A 26,876-nucleotide genomic window follows, 5' to 3' on the forward strand; every position below is an offset into this window, starting at 1 on the left:
ACTGTAAATGAGACAGTTGTCCGGCTCGATGTGCACAAAATACATACCGAGTTTTGTGACTGTAGGTAAAAATAACCCCCCCACTTTAGTCAAAAGCATCTTGAAAGTAACACACTTCCTGCTGCCAGTTGGTGGCGCTATAGCTTTGACTCACATTAGTTACATCCATGTGATCGGCCTCTTACAAAAAACACACTACTGAAGTTTCATCAAGATCAGTTAATGTATGAAGACGTTATAACACATCGTGTTTCTCTTTTCTCGCCATAAATTCGTTTCCTCGCCACGGCCAAACCGTTCGAGATATCAAAAATCCGTCCGCAAATTAGCATCCACAATGTCTTGACTTCATGTCAAGACAAAATAAAGCCCCCCTCCTCTCTCACACACACAGACACTGAGAGAGACTGGCAAAATTCCCATCAAATCACATTCAAACCAAAATATCTGACTTCCTGTTGGTCGGAGCTAATGACTGTCAATTAGAAAGTTGTCCGGCTCGGGGAGATAAATATAGATACCGATTTTTGTTACTGTAGGTAAAACTAATACCCCATTTTTGACTAAAGGTGGCGCTACTGAGCCCCTTACCACGCCCGTTTCTGAAACTTTGCACAAGTGTACTAGGCAATAAATGTAAAGTGTCTGTCGAGTTTCATGCAATTTCAAGTATGCTAAGAGTCTCAAAAACTTTAAAAAAGAATATTAAAGTTTGATGCGTTGCCATGGCAACAGTATTTAAGATATCAATAATCCTTTCACAGGTCTACATCTGCCGTGTGTTTACATTATACAGATGAAGTTTGAAGCAAATCGGGTAAAAATAAGAGGGTGATTTCAAAGCATTTTGAAAGTGACACACTTCCTGCTGCCAGTTGGTGGCGCTATAACTTTGACTCACAATAGTCACATCCATGTGATCGGCCTCTTACAACAAACACACTGCTGAAGTTTCATCAAGATCAGTTAATGTATGAGGATGTTATAACACACTTCCTGTTTCCAATATTCGCCATAAATTTGTTTCCTCGCCACGGCCAAACCGTTCGAGATATCAAAAATCCCCTCGCAATTTATCATCCTCAATGTCTTGGCTTCATGCACACCGAGTTTCGTGGTCATCGGATGAATTCTCTAGGAGAAGTGTTTCAAATGCCAGAACATGCGTTTCCATACAACCCATAATAGCCGACTTCCTGTTGGACTGGCGTAAAACTTAGAGCACGAAAGTTGTTCGGCCCGATGAGATCTATATGTGTACCGAGTTTCATATTATTACATGCAAGTGTGTTTGATATATGGACATGTTTTTGAATCCCATTCCAGGGGGCGCTGCCGAGCCCACCTGACACGCCCGGGTACCAGCTTCAGTCCGGCCCTTATGGCCGCGGGTTCTGACATTTGTGCAAAGTTTCAAGAGTTTTTGAGCACGTTAAGAGACCCAAAAGTGCACAAAAGGTAGTAAAATAATAATAATAATAATAATAAATAATAATCCCAAGAAAAACAATAGGGCCTTCGCCTTTTCAAGGCTTGGGCCCTAATAAGAATAATAATCCTTTGGAAAAAGATAGGGCCTTCGCCCTTTCAGGGCTTGGGCCCTAATTAAAGCTGCAAGCAGCGATTGCGGGCCCAAGCCGGTTGGCACCACCACCCTGGTGCCTTTAGTTCCACTAAAGGCACCGGGTGGCGGTGCCACCGGCTTGGGCCCTCCATCGCTGCTTGCAGCTTTAATTATATATATATATATATATATATATATATATATATATATATATATATATATATATATATTTATATAAATATATATATATTTATATATTATGTAAATTCTTTTTCCCCCCTATTTTTAACATATATATTATTATATATATAATAATAATATATATATTATTAACATTTTTGGATGCTAAACTATTCTTTATTATAGGCTTTGTACTTTGTACACTTTGTACTCTCACGTTCCAATATAAAAAAATTATCCTCTTCAAATGCGCAAAAATGTGCTTGGAAACATCACAGTGGAGCGGTGCTTACTATGAACGGCACAAACTGTACAACTGACTATTTAAACAGAGCAGTGTAATTATTATATGTAAGGTTGACTATTTTATTATTATATTTTATTAAGGCTATAATGAACATGCTGCGATGTCAAGATTGCAATGTTGGAATGCTGTGTGTGTGTGTGTGTGTGTGTGTGTGTGTGTGTGTGTGTGTGTGTGTGTGTGTGTGTGTGTGTGAGGCTCGATCGAACAATGGAGACATAAAAACATACTCCGTCATTTTGTTCATACAGGACATCATTCAAAATGCAAAGTGTTTCCTTATATTTGTGTACACTCGCAATGAAACACAACATTGTGCTTTTGTTAAACTATAAACTCTTGTCAAACTGTAACCTACAACTGTCACCCAACCAAAATCACTCACACACACACACACACACACACACACACACACACACACACACACACACACACACACACACACACACACACACACACACACACACACACACACACACACACACACACACACACACACACACACACAGAGAGACACACAGACACACACATCCCCCCTCCCCTCCCCTTCCCACACAGACAGACACACACACACACAGAATGGCAGAGAGACAGAGAGAGAGAAAATACACATTCAAACCACAATATCTGACTTTCTGTTGGTCGGAGCTAATGCCTGTGAATTAGAAAGTTGTTCGGCTTGATAATATCAATATACACGCTGAGTTTTGTAACTGTAGGTAAAACTATAACTAAGTTATAACACACTTTATGCATCCTTTTTTAATCATAAGTTTGTTTCCTCGCCACGGCCAAACCGTTCGAGATATCAAAAATCTGTCCGCAATTTAGCATCCTCAATGTCTTGACTTCATGCTGACCGAGTTTCGTGGTCATCGGATGAATTCTCTAGGAGAAGTGTTTCAAATGCCAGAACATGCGTTTCCATACAACCCATAATAGCCGACTTCCTGTTGGACTGGCGTAAAACTTAGAGCACGAAAGTTGTTCGGCCCGATGAGATCTATATGTGTACCGAGTTTCATATTATTACATGCAAGCGTGTTTGATATATGGACATGTTTTTGAATCCCATTCCAGGGGGCGCTGCCGAGCCCCCCTGCCACGCCCGGGTACCAGCTTCAGTCCGGCCCTGATGGCCGCGGGTTCGGACATTTGTGCAAAGTTTCAAGAGTTTTTGAGCACGTTAAGGCCCCCAAAAGTGCCCAAAAGGTAGTAAAATAATAATAATAATAATAAATATATATATATATATATATATAAATAAATATAGCTGCAAGCAGCGATTACGGGCCCAAGCCGGTGGCACCGCCACCCTGGTGCCTTTAGTTACACTAAAGGCACCGGGCTGGCGCTGCCAGCGGCTTGGGCCCTCCATCGCTGCTTGCAGCTATATTTATTTATATATATATATATATATATATATATATATATATATATATATATATATAAAGCCGCCATCCCGTTGCCTTTCGGGTTCCTGTGCACGACGGGCAATAACGTAACCCTGCTTTGACTGTCGAGAAGAAGTCTGCTTTAGAGCTTGTATCAGTGTGAGTCTTTCTGCTCCCCTCCAAACACACACAGAAAAGGGGGGGCTGTCTGTGTGTGTGCCCTCCCTCCCTCCCCACACACAGAGAGAGACAAACACAGAGACACACACAGAGAGAGACAAAACCACATTCAAACCAAAATATCTGACTTCCTGTTGGTCGGAGCTAATGACTGTAAATGAGAAAGTTGTCCGGATCGATAAGCACAATATACAGATCGAGTTTTGTGACTGTAGGTAAAAATACCCCCCCCCCCACTTTAGTCAAAAGTATCTTGAAAGTAACACACTTCCTGCTGCCAGTTGGTGGCGCTATAACTTTGACTCATAATAGTCACATCCATGTGATCGCCCTCTTACAACAAACACACTGCTGAAGTTTCATCAAGCTCAATAAATGTATGAAGACGTTATAAAACATTGTGTTTTTCTTTTCTCGCCATAACTTCGTTTCCTCGCCACGGCCAAACCGTTCAAGATATCAAAAATCCGTCCGCAATTTAGCGTCCTCAATGTCTTTACTTCATGCTGACTGAGTTTGGTGGCGATAGGATAATTTTTCTTGGAGGAGTATATCAAATTCCAGGGGCATGCATTTTCATACAGCCCATAATAGCCGACTTCCTGTTGGACTGGCGTAAAACTTAGAGCACGAAAGTTTTTCGGCCCGATGATATCTAAATGTGTACCGAGTTTCATACTTATTCATGCAAGCGTGTTTGATATATGGACAAGTGTTCGAATCCCATTCCAGGGGGCGCTGTCGAGCCCCCATGCCACGCCCGGGTACCAGCTTCAGCCTGGCCCTGATGGCCGCGGGTTCTGACCTGTGTGCAAAATTTCAAGAGTTTTCGAGCATGTTAAGGCCCTCAAAAGTGCCAGAGAAATCCCACACAGCAGAGAAAGGGTTAAAATAAAGCCCCCCTCCTCACACACACACACAGACACTGAGAGAGACTGGCAAAATTCCCATCAAATCACATTCAAACCAAAATATCTGACTTCCTGTTGGTCGGAGCTAATGACTGTCAATTAGAAAGTTGTCCGGCTCGGGGAGATAAATATAGATACCGATTTTTGTTACTGTAGGTAAAACTAATACCCCATTTTTGACTAAAGGTGGCGCTACTGAGCCCCTTACCACGCCCGTTTCTGAAACTTTGCACAAGTGTACTAGGCAATAAATGTAAAGTGTCTGTCGAGTTTCATGCAATTTCAAGTATGCTAAGAGTCTCAAAAACTTTAAAAAAGAATATTAAAGTTTGATGCGTTGCCATGGCAACAGTATTTAAGATATCAATAATCCTTTCACAGGTCTACATCTGCCGTGTGTTTACATTATACAGATGAAGTTTGAAGCAAATTGGGTAAAAATAAGAGGGTGAATTCAAAGCATTTTGAAAGTGACACACTTCCTGCTGCCAGTTGATGGCGCTATAACTTTGACTCACAATAGTCACATCCATGTGATCGGCCTCTTACAGTGAACACACTGCTGAAGTTTCATCAAGATCAGTTAATGTATGAGGATGTTATAACACACTTCCTGTTTCCAATATTCGCCATAAATTCGTTTCCTCGCCACGGCCAAACCGTTCGAGATATCAAAAATCCCCTCGCAATTTATCATCCTCCATGTCTTGACTTCATGCTGACCGAGTTTCGTGGTGATTGGTTGAATTCTCTAGGAGTATTATTTTAAATTCCATTGCATGTGTTTTTTAAACTACGCCAAATAGCCGACTTCCTGTTGGGCTGGGGTAAAAAGTCAGAGCACGAAGGATATATGAACCGATGAGATCTATAAGTGTACCGAGTTTCATATTATTCCACGCAAGCGTGTTTGATTTATGGACCAAGTTTTCGGACCGCGTTCCAGGGGGCGCTGTCGAGCCCCCCTGCCACGCCCGGGTACCAGCTTCAGTCCGGCTCTAATGGCCCCGGGTTCTGACATTTGTGCAAAGTTTCAAGAGTTTTTGAGCACGTTAAGGCCCCCAAAAGTGCCCAAAAGGTAGTAATATAATAATAATAGAGAAGAATAATCCGGAGGAAAACAATAGGGCCTTCGCCTTTTCAAGGCTTGGGCCCTAAATATAGCTGCAAGCAGCGATTACGGGCCCAAGCCGGTGGCACCGCCACCCTGGTGCCTTTAGTTACACTAAAGGCACCGGGCTGGCGCTGCCACCGGCTTGGGCCCTCCATCGCTGCTTGCAGCTATATTTATTTATATATATATATATATATATATATATATATATATATATATAAAGCCGCCACCCCGTTGCCTTTCGGGTTCCTGTGCACGACGGGCAATAACGTAACCCCGCTTTGACTGTCGAGAAGAAGTCTGCTTTAGAGCTTGTATCAGTGTGAGTCTTTCTGCTCCCCTCCAAACACACACAGAAAAGGGGGGGCTGTCTGTGTGTGTGCCCTCCCTCCCTCCCTCCCTCCCTCCCCACACACACACACACACACACACACACACACACAGAGAGAATGGCAGGGGGAACTCTGTCAGAGAGAGACAAAACCACATTCAAACCAAAATATCTGACTTCCTGTTGGTCGGAGCTAATGACTGTAAATGAGAAAGTTGTCCGGATCGATAAGCACAATATACAGACCGAGTTTTGTGACTGTAGGTAAAAATAACCCCCCCCACTTTAGTCAAAAGTATCTTGAAAGTAACACACTTCCTGCTGCTAGTTGGTGGCGCTATAACTTTGACTCACAATAGTCACATCCATGTGATCGCCCTATTACAACAAACACACTGCTGAAGTTTCATCAAGATCAATAAATGTATGAAGACGTTATAACACATTGTGTATTTCTTTTCTCGCCATAATTTCGTTTCCTCGCCACGGCCAAACCGTTCGAGATATCAAAAATCAGTCCGCAATTTAGCGTCCTCAATGTCTTTACTTCATGCTGACCGAGTTTGGTGGCGATAGGATAATTTTTCTTGGAGGAGTATATCAAATTCCAGGGGCATGCATTTTCATACAGCCCATAATAGGCGACTTCCTGTTGGACTGGCGTAAAACTTAGAGCACGAAAGTTGTTCGGCCCGATTAAATCTATAAGTGTACCGAGTTTCATATTATTACATGCAAACGTGTTTGATATATGGACCAAGTTTTCGGACCATGTTCAAGGGGGCGCTGTTGAGCTCCCCTGCCACGCCCGGGTACCAGCTTCAGCCCGGCCCTGATGGCCGCAGGTTCTGACCTGTGTGCAAAGTTTCAAGAGTTTTCGAGCACGTTAAGGGCCCCAAATGTGCCAGAGAAATAGCACACAGCAGAGAAAGGGTTCTCTCACACACACAGACACTGAGAGAGACTGGCAAAATTCCCATCAAATCACATTCAAACCAAAATATCTGACTTCCTGTTGGTCGGAGCTAATGACTGTAAATTAGAAAGTTGTCCGGCTCGGGGAGATAAATATAAATACCGATTTTTGTTACTGTAGGTAAAACTAATACCCCATTTTTGACTAAAGGTGGCGCTACTGAGCCCCTCCACCGCGCCCGTTTCTGAAACTTCACACATGCCTAGTACCTAATAAATCTGATATGTATGTTGAGTTTCATGCAATTTGAAGCATGTTAAGAGCCTCAAATGCACCCAAAAAGAATATAAAAGTTTAAAGCGTTGCCATGGCAACAATATTTAAGATATCAATAATTCTTTCACAGGTCTACATCTGCCGTGTGTTTACATTATACACATAAAGTTTGAAGCAAATGGGGTAAAAATAAGACGGTGAATTCAAAGCATTTTGAAAGTGACACACTTCCTGCTGCCAGTTGGTGGCGCTATAACTTTGACTCACAATAGTCACATCCATATGATCGGCCTCTTACAACGAACACACTGCTGAAGTTTCATCAAGATCAATTAATGTATGAGGATGTTATAACACACTTCCTGTTTCCAATATTCGCCATAAATTCGTTTCCTCACCACGGCCAAACCGTTCGAGATATCAAAAATCCCCTGGCAATTTTTCATCCTCAATGTCTTGACTTCATGCACACCGAGTTTCGTGGTGATTGTTTGAATCGTCTAGGAGGAGTATTTTAAATTCCATTGCATGTGTTTTTTAAACTACGCCAAATAGCCGACTTCCTGTTGGGCTGGGGTAAAAAGTCAGAGCATGAAGGATATATGAACCGATGAGATCTATAAGTGTACCGAGTTTCATATTATTCCACGCAAGCGTGTTTGATTTATGGACCAAGTTTTCGGACCCCGTTCCAGGGGGCGCTGTCGAGCCCCCCTGCCACGCCCGGGTACCAGCTTCAGTCCGGCTCTAATGGCCGCGGGTTCTGACCCATGTGCAAAGTTTCAAGAGTTTTTGAGCATGTTAAGAGACCCAAAAGTGCCCGAATAGTCGTAAGAAAAATAATAATAAATATATATATAAATAAATATAGCTGCAAGCAGCGATGACGGGCCCAAGCCGGTGGCACCGCCACCCTGGTGCCTTTAGTTACACTAAAGGCACCGGGGTGGCGGTGCCCCCGGCTTGGGCCCTCCATCGCTGCTTGCAGCTATATTTATTTATATATATATATATATATATATATATATATATATATATATATATATATATATATATATATATAAAGCCGCCACCCCGTTGCCTTTCGGGTTCCTGTGCACGACGGGCAATAACGTAACCCGCTTTGACTGTCGAGAGGGCAATATAGCCCTATGTATCACTCGATTTTATTTAACCAAATGTTTTTTTAACAAAATATGTTATTTATCTGATTCATCCAACCCTATATTGCACTCTTTTACTAATACTATATTATATTTCATCGTTTTCATGTCTTGCCCTCAAACATATCTGTTTAATCTGCTTATTTTTAAGTTACACATAATACATTGATTGAAAAAGAAACTCAAACTTTTTGTTTATGGTAATATTATTTGATACAGAAAGAAATAAGTGAGACTGTGGGAGTGAGGGGAGGGTAATGACAGCCAAAGGGAGACAGAGACAGATAAGTTTTGAAACTAAAAAAATGACATCCTAACTTTGATAATGTTTAAATATACATAAAAATGCAGCATATCATTCATTGAAATTAGTGTACTTTAAAACACTTGTTTAAAATAAAAAACACATTTATACATAGTATAAAACACTAGATGGCACAATTGTTCATAGTCTTTCTGCTCCCCTCCCCACACACACAGACAGACAGGGGGGCTGTCTGTGTGTGTGCCCTCCCTCCCCTCCCCACACAGACACACACACACACACACACACACACACACACACACACACACACACACACAGAATGGCTGGGGGAACTCTGTCAGAGAGAGGCAGAGAGAGACAAAACCACAATCAAACCAAAATATCTGACTTCCTGTTGGTCGGTGCTAATGACTGTAAACCAGAAAGTTGTCCGGCTCGATGTGCACAATATACATACCAAGTTTTGTGACTGTAGGTAAAAGTAACCCCCCCACTTTTGTCAAAAGTAACACACTTCCTGCTGCCAGTTGGTGGCGCTATAACTTTGACTCACATTAGTTACATCCATGTGATCGCTCTCTTACAACAAACACGCTACTGAAGTTTCATCAAGATCAATTAATGTATGAAGACAATATAACACATCGTGTTTCTCTTTTCTCGCCATAATTTTGTTTCCTCGCCACGGCCAAACTGTTCGAGATATCAAAAATCCGTCAGCAATTTAGTATCCTCAATGTCTTGACGTCATGCTGACCGAGTTTGGTTGCGATTGGATGAATTTTCTAGAAAGAGTGTTTCAAATTCCAGGGGCATGCGTTTTCATACCACCCACAATAGCCGACTTCCTGTTGGGCTGGCGTAAAACTTAGAGCACGAAAGTTGTTCGGCCCGATGAGATCTAAATGTGTACCGAGTTTCATATTATTACATGCAAGCGTGTTTGATATACGGACAAGTGTTTGAATCCCATTCCAGGGGGCGCTGTCGAGCCCCCCTGCCACGCCCGGGTACCAGCTTCAGCCCGGCCCTGATGGGTTCTGACCTGTGTGCAAAATTCAAGAGTTTTCGAGCACGTTAAGGGCCCAAAAAGTGCCCGAGATTTTGCACACAGCAGAGAAAGGGTTAAACTAAACTAGCCCCCCTCCTCACACACACTCACACACACACACATACACAGATCCCCCCTCCCCTCCCCACCCCACACAGACAGACACACACACACAGAATAGCAGAGAGACAGAGAGAGACACAATTCACATTCAAACCACAATATCTGACTTTCTGTTGGTCGGAGCTAATGACTGTAAATTAGAAAGTTGTTCGGCTTGATAATATCAATATACACGCTGAGTTTTGTAACTGTAGGTAAAACTATAACTAAGTTATAACACACTTTATGCATCCTTTTTTAATCATAAATTCGTTTCCTCGCCACGGCCAAACCGTTCGAGATATCAAAAATCCGTCCGCAATTTAGCATCCTCCATGTCTTGACTTCATGCACACCGAGTTTCGTGGTCATCGGATGAATTCTCTGGGAGAAGTGTTTCAAATGCCAGAACATGCGTTTCCATACAGCCCATAATAGCCGACTTCCTGTTGGACTGGCGTAAAACTTAGAGCACGAAAGTTGTTCGGCCCGATGAGATCTATATGTGTACCGAGTTTCATATTATTACATGCAAGCGTGTTTGATATATGGACATGTTTTTGAATCCCATTCCAGGGGGCGCTGCCGAGCCCCCCTGCCACGCCCGGGTCCCAGCTTCAGCGCGGCCCTAATGGCCGCAGGTTCTGACATTTGCGCAAAGTTTCAAGAGTTTTTGAGCACGTTAAGGCCCCCAAAAGTGCCCAAAAGGTAGTAAAATAATAATAATAATAATAAATATATATATATATATATATATAAATATAGCTGCAAGCAGCGATTACGGGCCCAAGCCGGTGGCACCGCCACCCCGGTGCCTTTAGTTGCACTAAAGGCACCGAGGTGGCGGTGCCACCGGCTTGGGCCCTCCATCGCTGCTTGCAGCTATATTTATATATATATATATATATATATATATATATATATATATAAACCGCCACCCCGGTGCCTTTAGGGTTCCTGTGCACGACGGGCAATAACGTAACTCCGCTTTGACTGTCGAGAAGAAGTCTGCTTTAGAGCTTGCATCAGTGTGGGTTCTGCAAAAGTGCACATCGAGGGCACATATCAACCACAAAGTATGCGTGAGCACCCTTCTGAAACCTAAAATGAAAAATTAGACACCCTACAGTCTCATGGACTTAACGGACACATGAAATCAGCAGCCATTGTAAGTACACAACACCGAAAATTCCTATGAAGTGTGGTATATATATTCATTGAAATTACTGTACTTTAAAACACTTGTTTAAAAGAAAAAAAAACACATGTATACATAGTATAAAACACTAGATGGCACAATATACCTATTTTTAATAGTCTTTATGCCCCCCTCCCCACACACACAGACAGGGGGAGCTGTCTGTGTGTGTGCCCTGCCTCCCCTCCCCACACAGAGACACACACACACACACACACACACACACACACACACACACACACACACACACACACACACACACACACACACACACACACACAGAATGGCAGGAGGAACTCTGGCAGAGAGAGACAAAACCACATTCAAACCAAAATATCTGACTTCCCGTTGGTCGGAGCTAATGACTGTAAATTAGAAAGTTGTCCGGCTCGATGTGCACAATATGCATACCAAGTTTTGTGACTGTAGGTAAAACTAACCCCCCCACTTTTGTCAAAAGTAACACACTTCCTGCTGCCAGTTGGTGGCGCTATAACTTTGACTCACATTAGTTATATCCATGTGATCGGCCTCTTACAACAAACACGCTACTGAAGTTTCATCAAGATCAATTAATGTATGAAGACGTTATAACACATCGTGTTTCTCTTTTCTCACCATAATTTCGTTTCCTCGCCACGGCCAAACCGTTCGAGATATCAAAAATCCGTCCACAATTTAGTATCCTCAATGTCTTGACTTCATGCTGACCGAGTTTGGTGGCGATAGGATCATTTTTCTAGGAGGAGTATATAAAATTCCAGGGACATGCGTTTTCATACAACCCATAATAGCCGACTTCCTGTTGGACTGGCGTAAAACTTTGAGCACGAAAGTTGTTCGGCCCGATGAGATCTATATGTGTACCGAGTTTCATATTATTACATGCAAGCGTTTTTGATATACGGACAAGTGTTCGAATCCCATTCCAGGGGGCGCTGTCGAGCCCCCCTGCCACGCCCGGGTACCAGCTTCAGCCTGGCCCTGATGGCCGCGGGTTCTGACCTGTGTGCAAAATTTCAAGAGTTTTCGAGCATGTTAAGGCCCTCAAAAGTGCCAGAGATTTTGCACACAGCAGAGAAAGGGTTAAACTAAACTAGCCCCCCTCCTCTCACACACACACACACAGAGACGCAGAGGGAAAATGCTCCGAAAAGTACACATTCAAACCAAAATATCTGACTTCCTGTTGGTCGGAGCTAATGACTGTAAATTAGAAAGTTGTCCGGATCGAAGAGAAGAATATACGTACCGAGTTTGGTTACTGTAGGTAAAACTAATACCCCATTTTTGACTAAAGGTGGCGCTACTGAGCCCCTTACCACGCCCATTTCTGAAACTTCGCACATGTCTATTACACAATAAATGTCAAATGCATGTTGAGTTTCATGCAATTTGAAGCATGTTAAGAGCCTCAAATGCATCCAAAAAGAATATAAAAGTTTAAAGCGTTGCCATGACGACAGTATTAAAGATATCAATAATCCTTTCCCAGGTCTACATCTGTCGTGTGTTTACATTATACAGATGAAGTTTGAAGCAAATCGGGTAAAAATAAGAGGGTGAATTCAAAGCATTTTGAAAGTGACACACTTCCTGCTGCCAGTTGGTGGCGCTATAACTTTGACTCACAATAGTCACATCCATGTGATGGGCCTCTTACAGCAAACACACTGCTGAAGTTTCATCAAGATCAGTTCATGTATGAGGATGTTATAACACACTTCCTGTTTTCAATATTCGCCATAAATTCGTTTCCTCACCACGGCCAAACCGTTCGAGATATCAAAAATCCCCTCGCAATTTATCATCCTCCATGTCTTGACTTCATGCACACCGAGTTTCGTGGCGAGTGGTTGAATCGTCTAGGAGGAGTATTTTAAATTCCATTGAATGCGTTTTTCTAACTACCCCAAATAGCCGACTTCCTGTTGGGCTGGGGTAAAAAGTCAGAGCATGAAGGATATATGAACCGGTGAGATCTATAAGTGTACCGAGTTTCATATTATTTCATGCAAGCGTGTTTGATTTATGGACCAAGTTTTCGGACCCCGTTCCAGGGGGCGCTGTCGAGCCCCCCTGCCACGCCCGGGTACCAGCTTCAGTCCGGCTCTAATGGCCGCGGGTTCTGACCCGTGTGCAAAGTTTCAAGAGTTTTTGAGCACGTTAAGGCCCCCAAAAGTGCCCGAATAGTCGTAAGAAAAATAATAATAATAATCCGGAGGAAAACAATAGGGCCTTCGCCTTTTCAAGGCTTGGGCCCTAATAATAATAATAATAATAATAATAATAATCCGAAGGAAAACAATAGGGCCTTCGCCTTTTCAAGGCTTGGGCCCTAATAATAATCCGAAGGAAAACAATAGGGCCTTCGCCTTTTCAAGGCTTGGGCCCTAAATATAGCTGCAAGCAGCGATTACTATATATATATATATAAAACCGCCACCCCGGTGCCTTTAGGGTTCCTGTGCACAATGGGCAATAACGTAACTCCGCTTTGACTGTCGAGAAGAAGTCTGCTTTATGCTTGCATCAGTGTGGGTTCTGCAAAAGTGCGCATCGAGGGCACATATAAGAAATGTATATATATATATTTATATATACAGTGCTATGCATAAGTTTAGACACCCATGCTAAAGTTGCCTAAAAAGAGGAATAAAAAATCATCTTTTGGAAATTTATCTTAATGCCTTAATTTAAAAAATGAGGAAAACTCCAACCTTTAAGGACACCAATTTTCTTTGTGAATGAATAATGTATCTTAAAAAAATAAATGTTCTTCCTTAAAATACAGGGTGCATAAGTTTGGACACCCCTATGTTAAATTCCCATAGAGGCAGGCAGATTTTTATTTTTAGAGGCCAGTTATTTCATGGATCCAGGATACTCTGCATCCTGATAAAGTTCCCTTGGCCTTTGGAATTAAAATATCCCCACATCATCACATAACCTTCACCACACCTAGAGATTGGCATGGTTTTATTTCAGTTAGCTTAAAAGCTGGTTTAATTTGCATTGAGATATGATCTTATGGAAAGTACCCCATGCCAATCTCTAGGTGTGGTGAAGGTTATGTGATGATGTGGGGATATTTTAATTCCAAAGGCCAAGGGAACTTTATCAGGATGCATAGTATCCTGGATCCATGAAATAACTGGCCTTTAAAAATAAAAATCTGTCGGCCTCTATGGGAATTTAACATAGGGGTGTCCAAACTTATGCACCCTGTATTTTAAGGAAGAACATTTATTTTTTTACGATACATTATTCATTCACAAAGAAAATTGGTGTCCTTAAAGGTTGGAGTTTTCCTCATTTTTTAAATTAAGGCATTAAGATAAATTTCCAAAAGATGATTTTTTATTCCTCTTTTTAGGCAACTTTAGCATGGGTGTCTAAACTTATGCATAGCACTGTATATATATACCGGTATGTGTGTATATTCCCCCCCCCCCCCCCCCCCCATTTTTAACATGTATATTATTATTCTATATATAATAATATATATATATATATATATAATTAAAAATTTTGGATGCTAAACTATTCTTTATTATATTTCACTCACGTTCCAATATTGAAAAATGATCCTCCTCAAATGCGCAAAAATGTGCTTGGAAACATCACAGTGGAGCGGTGCTTACTGTGAACGGTACGAACTGTAGTCAAGTCAAGTCAAGTCATCTTTATTTATATAGCGCTTTTTACAATACAGATTGTATCAAAGCAGCTTCACAGTGATAACATGAAAATAATACAAAAAAAACAATTTCATCATCATCCACCTTTAAGGCAGATCTATAATATTGTTGAATATTAAATGTCCCCAACTAAGCAAGCCAGAAGGTAAGGCAACAGCGGCAAGGAACCAAAACTCCATCAGGTGACAGAATGGAGAAAAAAACCCTGGGAGAACCCAGGCTCAGTCGGGGGCCAGTTCTCCTCTGGCCAATGAGTGAACAGTGTATGAAGTTCAGAATGAATCAGAGTATTTGTCCAGTTCCGGTTGGTTGAAGTCGGAGTGGAGAGGAGGAGAGACTGGTTGACACTTCAGGTCAGCGGCGTCGTCGTCGTGTCCTGGCGCTGGTCCTTCATCAGATCTGGATACGGCCTGGTTCCGGTGGACAGCAGTAAACCTCGGGATAGACAGAGAGACTAATATTAGCGTAGACGCCATCCTTCTTATGATGTACCAAGTACATCAGGATTTACGGGAAGTGTTCCCGGTCCCGGCTGTTCTAAACTATGCAGCCTAATTATATAAGTCTATAATGTGTTATGTGTATGCTAGGCCGAAGAGATATGTTTTTAGTCTAGATTTGAACTGACAGAGTGTGTCTGCATCCCGGACAATGGTAGGAAGACTGTTCCAAAGTTTTGGTGCTAAATAGGAAAAGGATCTACCGCCAGCAGTCGATTTTGATATTCTAGGTATTATTAACTGGCCGGAATTTTGAGATCGCAGTAGACGTGAAGGACTATAATGCGTTAAGAGCTAGCTCAAGTACTGCGGAGCTAAACCATTTAGTGCTTTGTAAGTGATCAGCAATATTTTAAAATGTATACGATGTTTAATAGGCAGCCAATGCAGTGTTGACAGAACAGGGCTAATATGGTCATACTTCCTGGTTCTAGTAAGAACTCGAGCTGCTGCGTTTTGAACTAGCTGTAGTTTGTTTATTAAGCGTGCAGGGCAGCCACCCAGTAGAGCATTACAATAATCTAGCCTTGAGGTCATAAACGCATGAACTAATTGTTCTGCATTATTCATTGAGAGCATATGACATAATTTAGATATATTTTTAAGAAGGAAGAAAACGGTTTTACAGATACTAGACACATGACTTTCAAATGAAAGATTGGTATCAAAGAGCACACCCAGGTTCCTAACCGACGACGAAGACTTAACAGAGCAGCCATCAAGTGTTAGACAGTACTCTAGGTTATTACGTGTGGAAGTTTTTTGTCCAATAATTAGAATCTCTGTTTTTTCTGAATTTAGTAGTAGGAAATTACTAGTCATCCAATTTTTTATATCAGCTATGCATTCCGTTAATTTTGTGAATTGGTAGGTTTCGTTAGGTTTTGAAGAAATATACAGCTGAGTATCGTCGGCATAACAGTGAAAGCTAATTCCATGTTTCCTAATGATATCTCCTAATGGTAGCATATACAGAGTGAACAGCAGCGGTCCTAGTACTGAGCCTTGTGGTACGCCATACTGAACTTGTGATTGATAAGACATCTCTTCATTTACTGCTACAAACTGATAACGGTCAGATAAGTATGATTTAAACCATGCTAGTGCAATTCCACTAATGCCAACATAATGTTCGAGTCTATTTAAAAGGATGTTGTGGTCAATGGTGTCAAATGCAGCACTAAGATCAAGTAATACTAATAGAGAGATACAACCATGATCGGATGATAAGAGCAAATCATTTGTGACTATAACGAGAGCTGTCTCGGTACTATGGTACGGTCTAAATCCGGACTGAAAATCCTCGCAGATATCATTTCTTTCAAGAAAGGAACACAGTTGTGAGGATACTGCTTTTTCTAATATCTTTGACAGAAATGGCAGATTAGAGATCGGCCTGTAATACCCCTTTTCCACCAACAAGAACCGGGTGCTGGTTCAGTGCTAGAGCTAGAGTCGGTTCGGAGTTGGTTCTACTGACGGTTCTTCTAAGAACCGGTTTGCCTTTCCACAGGCTAGAGAGCCAAAACAGAGCCATATCTTACGTCACCGTGTATACATCTCATGTTGCCCAGCAACGCTAGCGCGGCAGCGCCAAACAAAAACACACCAGGCTTGTTCGAGATGGTTCGGCTTCTCGCAGATCGATCGCCGTGTGACATTAAAGCACTGCGAAAGCGATCAAAAGCACAAGGAGTCGTATGCTCTCCAAATACTCCAGGAGCTCTGATCGGTCCGCGCCGCTCCGATGCATCTCGAACAAGCCATCAACAATAACGGACGTTGCAATACTATGGATCCTCATGGGATTGCAAAAATACATCGGAATCCAACGCGTTCGTGCAGCTCGCCGTAACTTACATAGACGGATATTATAATCGAGCTGCTATTAGCTCGACTAGCTGCTATTTAAAAATGGCGGTCACAAGTTTCTATTCGTCTTGTTGGTCACGGTAACCCCGCCCCCAGCCCCTGACGCAAGCGGTTCTTACTTGGCTCCGTTCTAGACCCTGCAATGATTTGGTGCTACTTAAGAACCAGTTTTACTGGTTCGGAGCTGGTGCTTTGGCGGTGGAAAAACAAAGAACCGATTTGAAACTAGGCTCTGGCTCCGAACCAGCACCAGCTCTGCCTTGGTGGAAAAGGGGTATAATTGACTAGTTTTGTAGGATCAAGTTGCTGTTTTTTAACAAGCGGTTTAATCATAGCTAGCTTAAAGGTTTTTGGTACGTATCCTAGAGACAAAGATGAATTAATGATATTAAGAAGAGGATCTATGACATCTGGAAGCATCTCTTTCAGCAGCTTAGTCGGTATAGGGTCTAACATGCACGTTGTCGATTTAGATGATTTGACGAGTTTGCAAAATTCTTCCTCTCCAATAGCAATGAATGAATCAAATTTTCCCTCAGGGAGACTACAATGCACTTCCTGATGCGATACTGTATTAGACGGTTGCATAGTTATAATTTTGGCCCTGATATTATCGATCTTATAAGTGAAGAAGTTCATAAAGTCATTACTGCTGTGTTTCTTGGAAGCTTCTGGGCTTGAAGCTTTCTTTTTCGTTAGTTTAGCCACTGTTTCAAATAAATACCTAGGATTATGTTTATTTTCTTCTAATAGGGTTGAAAAATAAGCAGATCTAGCAGCTTTTAAAGCCTCTCTGTAAGCAATCGAGCTCTCCTTCAATGAAATCCGAAACACCTCTAGTTTTGTTTTCTTCCAGTTGCGCTCCATTTTTCTGGCTGCTCTCTTAAGGGCCTGAGTGTGCTCGTTGTGCCACGACGTTGGACTATGTTCTTTAATCTTCTTTAAGCGCAGCGGAGCAACTGTGTCTAAAGTGCTGGAAAAGAGAGAGTTAAAAGTTTCTGTTGCAATATCAAGTTCTTCTAAGCTATCCGGGATGCTGAGATGATGAAACTGATTAGGAAGATTATTGATAAAGCAATCTTTAGTAGCAGAAGTGATCGGTCTAACATATTTATAACACGGAGTCGGCTTTGCAGCCTTGGCTAAATGTAATTTACACGAGACTAGATAGTGATCTGAGATGTCATCGCTCTGTTGCAGTATTTCAACGGCATCAACATCTATTCCATGTGATAGTATTAGATCTAGAGTATGATTACGACAATGAGTCGGTCCTGACACGTGTTGTCTAACTCCAATTGAGTTTATAATGTCTTTAAATGCCAATCCCAATGCATCTTTTTCATTATCTATGTGTATATTAAAGTCACCAACAATTAGTACTTTATCTGCAGCCAATACTAATTCTGATAGAAAGTCCGCAAATTCTTTGATAAAGTCTGTATGGTACCCAGGTGGCCTGTATACAGTAGCCAGCAGAATTTTCAAACGTGATTTATCGTTTACACTATATATTTTTACATTAAGCACCAACACTTCAAAAGAATTATATTTACAACTAGATTTCTTAGTGGTTTTGAAAATATTACTATAAATTACAGCAACACCTCCTCCTTTGCGTTTCAGACGAGGTTCATGTTTATAACCGTAATCTTGTGGGGTTGACTCATTTAAAGCAATGTAATCGTTTGGTTTTAGCCAGGTTTCTGTTAAACACAGCACATCTAGGTTATAATCTGTAATCATATCATTAACTATTAGCGCTTTTGAAGTAAGAGATCGAATATTCAGCAACCCAAGCTTTATCATTTGCTCATTTGTATTACATCTGTTTTTTATTTGTTGAAGATCAATTACATTTTTAACCTTAGATGGGTTTGAACGTATTTTTGATTTCCAAGTTCGGGGAACAGACACAGTCTCTATATGATGATATCTAGGTGAAAGAGGCTCTATGTGATGGGATTTATCTGACCTTGGTGACGTGAGGCCGCTAGCAGACGGTCGGTTAAGCCAGTCTGTCTGCTTCCTGACCTGAGGCCCAGATTGTCATGTTTTATCTCTAAGACTATGAGCCAAATTACTAGAGAGAAGAGCAGCACCATCCCAGGAGGGATGAATACCATCTCTTTTCAACAGGTCAGGTTTGCCCCAAAAACTTTTCCAATTGTCTATGAATTCTATATTATTTCGTGGACACCACCCAGACAGCCAGCCATTGAGTGAACACAATCTACTAACTATCTCATCATTCCGGTGAACAGGAAGGGGGCCAGAGCAAATTACAGTGCTTGACATCGTACTTGCAAGTTCACACACCTCTTTAATATTAATTTTGGTGATCTCCGACTGGCGGAGTCGAACATCATTAGTGCCGACGTGAATAATAATCTTAGAGAATTTACGTTTAGCATTAGCCAGCACTTTCAAATTTGCTTTGATGTCAGGCTCCCGGCAAACATGTGACTATGGTGGCTGGTGTCTCTATTTTCACGTTCCGTGTAATAGAATCGCCAATAACTAGGGCACAATCAGAATAATTCTCAGTGGGTGTTTCACTGAGCGGGGCAAATCGATTTGTTATCGGAACGGAAAAGTGTTTTTTTGATCCGCGACTAGAGCGATCCCTCACTGTCACCCATCTGCCCTGCTGCACGGGCTCTATTTCAGCCGGAACCGACTCATGTAAAGAGTTCACTAGGCTAGGCGCATCCAAAATAGCAAAGCTCTAGCACTCTTCTTACTATTCTCGATTAAAGTTTGGATGCGTGTCTCTAGTTCTGAAATCTTCTCTGTCAGCCTGACTGTCTCCTTGCATTTATCACATATAAATCCTATATTGCCGACAGAGAAGGCTATGGTAAACATGTGACATGAAGTGCAGGTGACAATAACAGGAGAAGACATTACTCACCGTGTTTGTTGACTGATTCTTACTCACCTGGGCTTTTATGAACTCAAAGGCGCGGGCGCGCGAGAGAAAAATAAATAACTGAGCGCACGGGTGGTGCGGTAAAAGGCTAGCGAGTTAGCGTGTTGTGCTGACAATAACGGAAGCTAGCAATGTCAGGTTAATCTGAGATGTTGAGTAAGCTGTATTTAGTAGTATAAACAACTAGAATTTATAATAAATGATGGTTCAAAACAGAAAGAAATACGAAGCTAATACGAGGCTTAGACGCAGCAAACAAACTCACAGCAGCAGCAGTCACAGCGAGGCAGACAGGAGCAATCGATCTCCGAGCCAAGTTTGTAAAGTTTGTAAACAATCGATCTCCGAGTTTGTAAAGTGTGTTTGCCTCTCTCAGCGTTACGGGCTCTGGGACCGAGAGGGCCGTCTCAGAAACCCTCGACCCGGACCCCGACACACTCACAGACACACTGGAGACAGTGAAGGAGGAGGGAAAGAAGAAGAGTCGCTTCCTTCGCTTCCGCAAGAACAAATCCTCAGCTCCTGTACAAATCCTGTACAACTGACTATTTAAACAGAGCAGTGTAATTTTTATGTTAGGTTGACTATTTTATTAAGGCTATAATGAACATACTGCAATGTCAAGATTGCAATGAACGTGTATGTGTGTGTGTGTGTGTGTGTGTGTGTGTGTGTGTGTGTGTGTGTGTGTGTGTGTGTGTGTGTGTGTGTGTGTGTGTGTGTAAAAGACAAGCCAAGAGAATTCTTAATCTTTTAATGCAGGCAGAAATTTGCTCCCAGCAATGAAAAGGTTAAAATCTTGTCACTGTAACAGACACCCAGCCCCACACGCGCACACACACGCACGCACGCACACACGCACGCACACACACACACACACACACACACACACACACACACACACGCACACACACACGCACACACACACACACACACACAGACAGAGAGAGAGAGAGAGAGAGAGAGAGAGAGAGAGAGAGAGAGAGAGAGAGAGAGAGAGAGAGAGAGAGATAGTAAGACTGGTGGAGTGAGGGGCAGGGGAAGGACAGACAGAGGGAGACAGAGACAGAGAAAATTTTTAACAAAGAAAATAATATCCTAATTGTGACAGAAAGTAGACTTTGGTTATGTTTAAATATACACAAAAATGCCGTGTTGAATTAACTGAAATGAGTGTAGTTTAATAAACTGTTTAAAATAAGAAAACACATGTATACATAGTATAAAACACTAGATGGCACAATATAACTATTTTTAATAGACTCTTTCTGCCCCCCTCCCCACACACACACACACACATACAGAGATCCCCCCTCCCCTCCCCTCCCCTGTTTGATATACGGAGAAGTGTTCGAATCCCATTCCAGGGGGCGCTGTCGAGCCACGCCCGGGTACCAGCTTCAGCCCGGCCCTGATGGCCACGGGTTCTGACCTGTGTGCAAAATTTCACGATTTTTCGAGCACGTTAAGGGCCCCAAAAGTGCCAGAGATTTTGCACACAGCAGAGAAAGGGTTAAACTAAACTAGCCCCCCTCCTCACACACACAGAGACGCAGAGGGGAAGAGGGAAAATGCTTCAAAAAGTACACATTCAAACCAAAATATCTGATTTCCTGTTGGTCGGAGCTAATGACTGTCAATTAGAAAGTTGTTCGGCTTAATAAGATCAATATACACGCTGAGTTTTGTAACTGTAGGTAAAACTATAACTAAGTTATAACACACTTTATGCATCCTTTTTAAATAAAAAAATTTGTTTCCTCGCCACGGCCAAACCGTTCGAGATATCAAAAATCCGTCCGCAATTTAGCATCCTCAATGTCTTGACTTCATGCTGACCGAGTTTCTTGGTGATTGAATGAATTGCCTAGGAGGAGTGTTTAAAATGCCAGAGCAAGCGTTCTACGATCCACCCATAATAGCCGACTTCCTGTTGGGCTGGCGTAAAACTTGACCGAGGGAAAGATGTTCGGCCCGATTAAATCTATAAGTGTACCGAGTTTCATATTAATTCATGCAAGCGTGTTTGATCTATCGACCAAGTTTTCAGATCCCGTTCTAGAGGGCGCTGTAGAGCCCCCCTGCCACGCCCGGGTACCAGCTTCAGCCCGGCCCTGATGGCTGTGGGTTCTGACCTGTGTGCAAAGTTTCAAGAGTTTTTGAGCACGTTAAGGGCCCCAAAATACCCTGAAACCTTGAAAAACAAACATTACAATCCCTCACACAACACACACACACACAGAGAGAGAGAGAAAGGGGGGGAGAAAATCCTCCAACAGTCCACATTCAAACCAAAATATCTGACTTCCTGTTGGTCGGAGCTAATGACTGTAAATTAGAAAGTTGTCCGGATCGAAGAGAAGAATATACGTACCGAGTTTGGTTACTGTAGGTCAAACTAATACCCCATTTTTGACTAAAGGTGGCGCTAATGAGCCCCTCCACCGCGCCCGTTTCTGAAACTTCACACATGTCTAGTACCTAATAAATGTGATATGCATGTTGAGTTTCATGCAATTTGAAGCATGTTAAGAGCCTCAAATGCACCCAAAAAGAATATAAAAGTTTAAAGCGTTGCCATGGCGACAGTATTTAAGATATCAATAATCCTTTCACAGGTCTACATCTGTCGTGTGTTTACATTATACACATAATGTTTGAAGCAAATCGGGTAAAAATAAGAGGGTGAATTCAAAGCATTTTGAAAGTGACACACTTCCTGCTGCCAGTTGGTGGCGCTATAACTTTGGCTCACAATAGTCACATCCATGTGATTGGCCTCTTACAACGAACACACTGCTGAAGTTTCATCCAGATCAATTAATGTATGAGGATGTTATAACACACTTCCTGTTTCCAATATTCGCCATAAATTCGTTTCCTCGCCACGGCCAAGCCGTTCGAGATATCAAAAATCCCCTGGCAATTTTTCATCCTCCATGTCTTGGAGGTCTGACATTTGTGCAAAGTTTCAAGAGTTTTTGAGCACGTTAAGGCCCCCAAAAGTGCCCAAAAGGTAGTAAAATAATAATAATTTCCGGTCATTTATAAATCGTTTGAAAATTTCATGGACAGACGAATTTACATTGAAGCGATATCAATCTCCGTCGTTGAACTAATGGATGTTAATTGACTAAAGCACTGCTCAAAACCATCACCAAAAGTAGCATTAATGGTAAGTATTCAAGTCACTTGTAATGTATTTAGTCTATATTGATACACCGTTTACCATTATGAAACTATCATAGTTTGTTAAATGAAGCCCAGGCCTATTATGTGAAGTGTAGGCTGACAACAACACGTGAAATGGTGACTATTAATTTTAAATTTCTGCACACACATTCTTTTTTTTTTCTTTTCTTTTTTATGTCTCATGCGCTTTCAGCTTGCATTTAGGCTATTTGATAAAAAATTAAAATTATTACAATTTAAAATAATGGTTTTCTATTTTAATATACTTTAAAAAAAATATAATTTATTTCAGTGATGCAAAGCAAATATATATATATATATATATATATATATATATATATATATATATATATATATATATATGCCCCTTTTTACATTTGAGCCCCTGCCCCTGCGCATATATGCCGTTCATTCATCACACACAGAAACGCGATTCATATTTAAACAGTCTTTTTGCGGTTTACAGACACTATTCCATATCGCGATTAGAACAAAGCATATAAGAATAAAAAAACTTACTACTAATCTGGATCCATTGCTCCTCGAAGTGAAACCAGCACTTCTGAGGTAAATTTCCCAGGATTATTCCTCACCGCCTCGCAAGATGACACAGTACATTCATCTGATTAAACTTGATGTGTTTTATCGAGCTGATGTGGCCGGTTTGCATGTTTGCATGTATTGCCTCAGATCATTTGCGTTTGAATAGTGCGCTCTCTCCGTGGGCGTGGTCCAATTAAAAGATAACGAGTTATAATGAGCTGAAACGAGAACTCGCTCTTTTTATATAGATTACATAAACAGAGAATATTTGTTTTAGTTTTGAATTAGATAATTTAAAGTACACACTTAAATGATTATAAAGATATATTGCTCATGCCTGGGTGAATAGTATTCGCTGAGTTTTGTATATGTTTATACAGACGTGCATTAGAAAAAAAGTTCATGGAGACAGAGAGGCAGAAAGCACACCCTGTTTATTTTCTTTATTTTACAAAAGCACAATGTTTTATTTCGATTGTAAGTGGACACATAAAATGTAGACATTTAACAGCTTATTTCTTAAGTCTGTATGACCAAAAATGACGGACTATTTTAAATCTATTTTGCTGCTATGTAAAAAAAAAAACAAGCAAAACGCGCCGGCGCGTTTGCGGTCCCCAGAGGGTTAACTTGGGTATTGTACATTGTGCCTATCAGCTCTCCAAACAGCAGGTGAGCACGGCTGGGTACATACAGACCATCAGTCAGCTGATTTCTCTTGCATTGTGGAGCTCTTAAGCGGTGCACGGATATAGCGTGATCCTATACTCTAACATTAGCCAAAGTATGTGGGAAAGAGACATTAGCATTTCTACTTTAGGAATTGAAAAAATATATTAATCACAGAAATTAACACAGCCTTTTAAATTGACAACCTTAATTTATAAGTAGAAGTGTATGTCGTTTTACAAAGTGCCTCAAGAACTAAAACATTTGTTTACTTATTTCCATTAGGAAAGAAATGCACCTACGGTCATAAGTGTAAGTTCTACCATCCAGAGCGTGGTACTCAGCCACAGCGAGCTGTGGCAGATGAGCTCCGGGCCAGTGCCAAGAGCTCCACAGTTAAAAGTCTGGGAGAGACATGTATAGAGAAGAGTCACAGCACTGTGCCTGAAGGTTCCTGTAATGACAAAGCCGGTGACAGTAGACAATCTCAGCCAAAGAGGCAATCTGACCCCAATATCCATGCCCTCTCTTACTGTGATGTGGAGGATAAGCTGTGTTCAAAAACCAAAGCAGACCTGTATAAGAACAACCTAGCTCTGCCTCCAGCTCAAGGATGTCCTCCTTTATCTCACGGGCATAGCCAAGACTTAAAGGATCACAATATTTGTTTGTTGAATAATCAGGAAGGTCCATCGTTGTCTCATGCAGAGCCCCACAAAACATGTGAGTCTCCAGAACTTTATTACTCCATGGTTAGGGCATATTCTGGCCTAAGCCGGCCCTCTCAGAGGAGTCCAGAGCGTCACTTCCTGTTCGATGCTGACCCACGGACCAGCTCAGTGGCATCAGACTGCAGCAGTGATGGCAGCATGAGCTCAGATTATTATGGCATGGCAACCCACACTGAGCTTTCGTGCATGAGCTCTCCTGATTTGTTACTAGATGAAGGTATGAAGTGTCATTACCACTATCATCATCGTAGAAATTACCAGCTACTCCCTGTTATACCTCGAGGGTGCATTCTCTCCCCTGCTTCATCTAACCACCCTGGATTCCACCACAGCATACTTAGTGTTCATAGGTTTGCTCTAGAAGATCAGCAAGACCCCCACTTCCAGCACTCCTGCATGTCTCCACAACTCCAGCATCAAGTGGTAGGCGCTCGCTCAAGCTGTCCTCAAGACTACCCTCCTCTCTGCCAGGGAAACACTCACTCCCAGAACTCTCCACTGGGTCGTGGCCTTTCCTCAACATGTGTGGAAAGTGTGTCAGACTCCAGACTTTATGAGCACTCTCCATTACTGCCTAGAAAACCCTACTTATCCCAAGAACGAAAGACCAGTTGGGATCCATATTACAGACAGCACCCACAACCATGCTACGAGCCCTTGAGCTTCCAGGAAATTTCAAAGAACCGTGAACAGATGTGGCGGATGCCATGGGACTTTTGCTCCGCTCCTCCACCCCCACATTCGTCCCATCTGCCCCACATTTCATCACACCAGCACCAGGAGCTACTCGCCTCGAGTCGTTACCAGGAAGTACGAGAGAAAGTTTTTACCAACCTGTGCAACATTTTTCCCACTGAGCTAGTACAATTGGTCATGGGGTGGTACCCTCATGTAAATGACGCCCAGCAGTTGGCAGCAGCCATCTTGGCAGAAAATAATCATGCTGAATACTAAGTGCTGAGGTTAAAAGGATACTGCATCCAAAATTTTTAATTCTATGTTACAGTGTGTTTAATAGGAGTAAATTATGTAAGAATATACAGATTTGGGTGGAGTATTCTTAAGTTTTCACTTTCTCTGCCAGCTTCTTGCACCCTAAGTGCATTGAGGAAGCTGGAGTGAATGATCAAATCTATTTGTTAACCATTGCATTAAAAGTGCCATGTTAAATATTTACTTTTTATGGGCTGACCTATGGGAATACATTTGTCTACCAGATGTGTAAATGTTGTGAAGCATGTGATATATATTTTCTGAAATATTTTACTTTGTTAATGATTACGTTCAGGCGAGCATGTAATGAATCACAAGGCACTTTCTATTGCTGTTTGTCAAAATGCAGTTTGGTAACTTACAGCAATCAAACAAGAGGAGATTGAATGTCAGAGTATAGGTGTAAATGGTCTACAATGGAATCTAATAGGACAACTTTTTGAGACAATGTATATTGTTAAAAGTGCTATACAAATAAATGAGACGACAACTAGAATTTTGAAGCATTGCATTGCATTCAACAGATCAAGGTATCAGTTAGATGAAATCCATGTAAGGGTTGGGACTCTTTTTGTTTTTCTAGAATGTCCATTATGACAAGAATATCTTTGGCAAGACAAAATATTTGTATATATCTGCTCATATTATTTCTGGAAGATTATTACCTGTCAAATTTAGAGGTTATATAATGAAAATAGCTTTATTTATTTGTATTTTCTTTGCAGGTGATGGGTTCAGAATTGTAGCCATGATCCTGCAGATATTTGCCTTTTCCTCCTCTTTCTGATGTAATG

At 41.7% G+C, this 26,876-nt stretch overlaps 1 protein-coding gene across 1 annotated transcript in view; it reads left to right on the forward strand.

Annotated features, from left to right (window-relative positions):
• LOC307000515 (putative ribonuclease ZC3H12C) overlaps positions 1 to 26,043 on the forward strand; it is a gene marked incomplete at both ends in the record, with an annotated part of 77,361 nt that extends 51,318 nt beyond the window's left edge. Inside the window, one exon of the mRNA XM_079616158.1 lies at positions 24,644 to 26,043. Coding sequence (XP_079472284.1) covers positions 24,644 to 26,043 — 1,400 coding nt within the window. The remainder of the gene's footprint in view (positions 1 to 24,643) is intronic.
• Between the last annotated feature and the right edge of the window lie 833 nt (positions 26,044 to 26,876).

Source organism: Phoxinus phoxinus (genome assembly GCF_949152265.1).
Source record: "Phoxinus phoxinus genome assembly, chromosome: 6".
NCBI lineage: Eukaryota > Metazoa > Chordata > Actinopteri > Cypriniformes > Leuciscidae > Phoxinus > Phoxinus phoxinus.